General features: G+C 41.6%; 1 protein-coding gene across 1 annotated transcript; it reads left to right on the top strand.

The window, feature by feature from the left end:
- Positions 1 to 518: 518 nt before the first annotated feature.
- LOC135209393 (golgin subfamily A member 6-like protein 1) lies at positions 519 to 2,222 on the top strand. Its single transcript, XM_064242087.1, has one exon. The coding sequence runs from the start codon at positions 519 to 521 to the stop codon at positions 2,220 to 2,222; it is 1,704 nt and encodes a 567-aa protein (XP_064098157.1).
- Positions 2,223 to 4,060: the final 1,838 nt, after the last annotated feature.

Genomic DNA, 4,060 nt, shown 5'->3' with positions numbered 1-4,060 from the left:
GGGAGCATTATACACATTCCTCTCCTGCCCCCAAACCCCCACCCCCACCACCTCCCCTCTTACACCCTAAGCCCTTGTCCAATGTTATGATTCCAAACTGTATGCAGGGATGAATCTTGTTCTATTTTAGTCCCCCGAGTTGTTTCTCTCTCTCTCTCTCTCTCTCTCTCTCTCTCTCTCTCTCTCTCTATGTGTTTCTCTGTTGACTCTGATGATATTGTGGTCTTCGCCGAAGCTGCTTCTGTCTCCTTTCATCGGGGGATTCTTGAGGATTCCCTGGAGAGTTGGTTATGTCCAGTGACTGTGTCAGGATTCCGGAACTCTAATTGTTCTGAATATTCCCTCTCACTAGACGTAAACAGCTCTCCAGGGAATCCTGAAGCTTCTCCGAAGACAGGGGACAGAAGCAGCTTCGGCGGAGACCACAATGGCTCCTGGGAATCCTGAGGCGTCACTCGCCTGTGTCGGTTTTGAAATCGAGGGTTAAAGCAAAGGGAGTTGATCTGCATCAAGCTAAGATGTTTCTAAGTTTGTTATCGTTCGTGCTTACCCAGTGCTTTGCCTTCGCGGCTGGATTCCACCGCGAGAAAGCTGTCTATATCAATCTTGTTGTGCTGTCCATTGAAGTATTCATACTTCTTGGATTCTGCATGGGCATTGTCCGTTTCTTCACTGATTTTATGGCTCTGGACAACTGTCCGTCGCTGGCCATAACTGAAGAGGACAAACAATTGGATAATGGTATGGACGACGATATGAATGACGATGTGCAAGACGATATGAATGACGATATGCAAGTCGATATGAATGACGATGAGCAAGACTGTGAAGAAGACGAAATTTCGGTTTCTGAAGATGTCTCTAGTTCAGCTTGTATAGAGACACCGCATTTGCCCAGCCAGAAGACCCAGGGAGCAATCCAGATAAATGAAATAATCTCGACGCTTGAGAAAGACCTCGAAGAGAAAGTTCGAATAGTAGACGAACTAAGGAAAAAGGTAGAGGGCCTGACTGAAGAAGGAACAAAGCTGGAACAAAATATTACAGACCTGGAACGACTCAATCATGAGAAGGATAGGCAACTCCTCTCAATGCCAGCCGAAATAGAAGAGCTCAAAAGAGAGATAGCTCTCAAGGCGCAGGAGACAGAGAAGCTTAGAAGAGAGAATGAGGACAAAAACTCCTCCCTCATCATTTTGGAAAACACGGTCGCAGTTCTCGACATGGAAAAGGAGACGTTGCGTCGAGATCTGCAGCAGAAGGAAAACAGTAGATTAGAATTGAAAAATGAACTAGGCAAGAAAAATGAAGACCTGAAGAAATTGAGAGAAGAGAACAGGAAGAAGCAGATTAGCATTGAAAGTCTGCAGAAGGAAACAGAGGACCAGAGCTTCCAGATAAACTGTTTGGAGGATCAATTGGAAGTCCTCACCGTTGAGAAAAAGTTGGCCCAAGAAAATTTGAAGCAGATCGAACTATGCAGGAAAGAATTAGCTGACAAAAAGAGGGAGTTGGAGGATGTTAAAGCACACAACCTCCAGAGGGACAGAGAGATCCTGCACCTTGAAAATGAGCTCTCTCTGAAGCAAAAGGAGGTCCTCAGCTCGATGAAAGGGACCGAAAGTATTGTAGCCCAAAGGGCCAATGGGAAAATCAATGAAATGACGAGGAGGACAGTCCAGCTGGAATTCAAGCTTGCTGAGATGAAGGAGGAACTAGAGACGATGGAGTTTGAAAAGATGGAGGCCATCTTGGAACTTGAAAAACTCCAAGAAGAGGCCTTGGCCCAGGATACGAAAATCAGATCCTTGGATATGAAAGGGCTTGATATGATTAGCAAGGTAAAGGACACCTTCTATAAAGAGAAGACTGTGACCAAAATGGCGCCGAAAAAACAGCCTGGAACAGAGAAGAAAGTTGGAAAGGAAAGGTCCCAGGATAAACCTCGATGTCTGAGGAAGCCCAAGGTCAACTGCAAAGCCCTCTACAGACAAATGGACGACATCGAAGAAGGGATTCACCAGATCAGAGCGTCACAACGACTTTCAACTGCCAACAGGAGACACTCAAAAGCCCCGGTTAAACTTCCTTCAGTTACTAAGCCTCTAAATAGAGACCAAATACATCAGAGGCTGAGGATAGAATCTGCAGCTAACCTTCGAAGACTGGAGCGAGATGCTGCAATGGTAAGAAATCTCTACAAGGGCAACTACGTCACTTAAGAACCAGGCACTTTTAGGAAGACGTAGTTTGCCTGCTGAAGGAAGAACACAGGAGGACCTCTTCGAAGTTGGGACGAAGAGGCTGCTCAGTTTTGTGATGGAATTCACTCCTGGATTAAGTTGTGGAAGCATCTCTGCGCGATGGAGAGACTACAGCGGCTGCTGGGCCCGTCGAGCACCCCTCCTCTTGCCACAAGATGCCCTCAGGGGTATCAATGTTCAATCACATATGGGTGGAAGGCAACCACTGGCGCGGCGTAAGAACCCGTAAGTTTCATGCCAACTGCTTCATATGTGAATTGGGCTGTGCATTGCAAATTGAATCCCATTTTTGCATATAATACTGTGGCAACCTCTGGCGCGGCGTAAAAACCCGTAAGTTCAATGCCTTTTATATATGCAAAACATGGGTTATGCAATGCATAATGGCTCAAATACTTGCATATACTACTGTGGCAACCTCTGGCGCGGCGTAAAAACCCGTAAGTTCAATGCCTTTCATATATGCAAAATATTTTTTATGCAATGCATAATGGCTCAAATACTTGCATATACTACTGTGGCAACCTCTGGCGCGACGTAAAAACCCGTAAGTTCAATGCCTTTCATATATGCAAAATATTTGTTATGCAATGCATAATGGATCAAATACTTTCATATACTACAGTGGCAACCTCTGGCGCGGCGTAAAAACCCGTAAGTTCAATGCCTATTACATATGCAAAATATTTGATCCCAGTGTGGCAGAGGGACTTAGAGCTCGAAGGACACCGTCAGGAGTCGCTGCATTCCAACGTCGTACAATCTAGAGATTGGAAGCTTCCAGTCTGTAGCAAAGGAGTGAATTTCATCAACAGTGAGCAGAGCATTGCCTGGATTTTGGACTGTCAAGAAATCTGTTTTCCATCGATGGCAGCGAATTGATCTGGAAGTTCTTCACAGGCTGGCAGGCGTCACATGATCTGGGGTCATATGGCTGAGGATTCTATCTACTTGGCTAGCTGACTGAGCTGAGGAAGGGGAAGGGCCCACCCATGGTAAAACTAAAACCCCTGTCCTATGAAGCTCCGTTGGCAAGGATGCCCCATGGGTGAGATCAACTCTGATCGGCAAAGGCCACATAATAAAAAAAAAATATATATATATATATATATATATATATATATATATATATTATATATAATATATATATATATGCATTCATCCATCCATCCATACATACATACACAAGCAACACTTATACACAAGCAAACACTTTACTTTTGTCATTATCATTAACACGACACAATTTTTATTATTATTATTTATTTACTATTAATCATTATGATCTTATCATTAATGATCGTATCATTATGAATATTATCATTATATACTATTATCATTATGATCATTATCATTATGATCGTTATCATTATGATCATTATCATTATGATCGTTATCATTATGATCATTATCATTATGATCATTATCATTATGATCATTGATCTATCATGATCATTATCATTATTATTCTTATTATTATTATTATTATTATTATTATTATTATTATGGACAAAAATATTCCAACACAAAAACATTTCCAGATAAACGAAGAAACAGCCTTTCTCACCCACACAAACACACACACACGCATATATGTATATATAATATATACTATATATATATATATATATATATATATATATATATATATATATATATATATATATATATATATATATATAGTGGTCCAGAAGGAGTCCATGATACCAGATTTAAAAGGCCAAGTTTATTACATATGATACGTTTCGCACAACTGTGTGCATCATCAGTCTGTGAATAAAATAAAATACAAAGAC

This window comes from Macrobrachium nipponense, chromosome 37 (genome assembly GCF_015104395.2).
Source record: "Macrobrachium nipponense isolate FS-2020 chromosome 37, ASM1510439v2, whole genome shotgun sequence".
NCBI classification, from domain to species: domain Eukaryota; kingdom Metazoa; phylum Arthropoda; class Malacostraca; order Decapoda; family Palaemonidae; genus Macrobrachium; species Macrobrachium nipponense.
The sequence above is the reverse complement of the archived record's forward strand: the minus strand, read 5'-3'. Positions and strand labels throughout refer to the sequence as shown.

Excerpts from the sequence above, each read along its gene's own strand:
- LOC135209393 (XM_064242087.1), top strand. The coding sequence starts at position 519 with ATGTTTCTAAGTTTGTTATCGTTCGTGCTTACCCAGTGCTTTGCCTTC.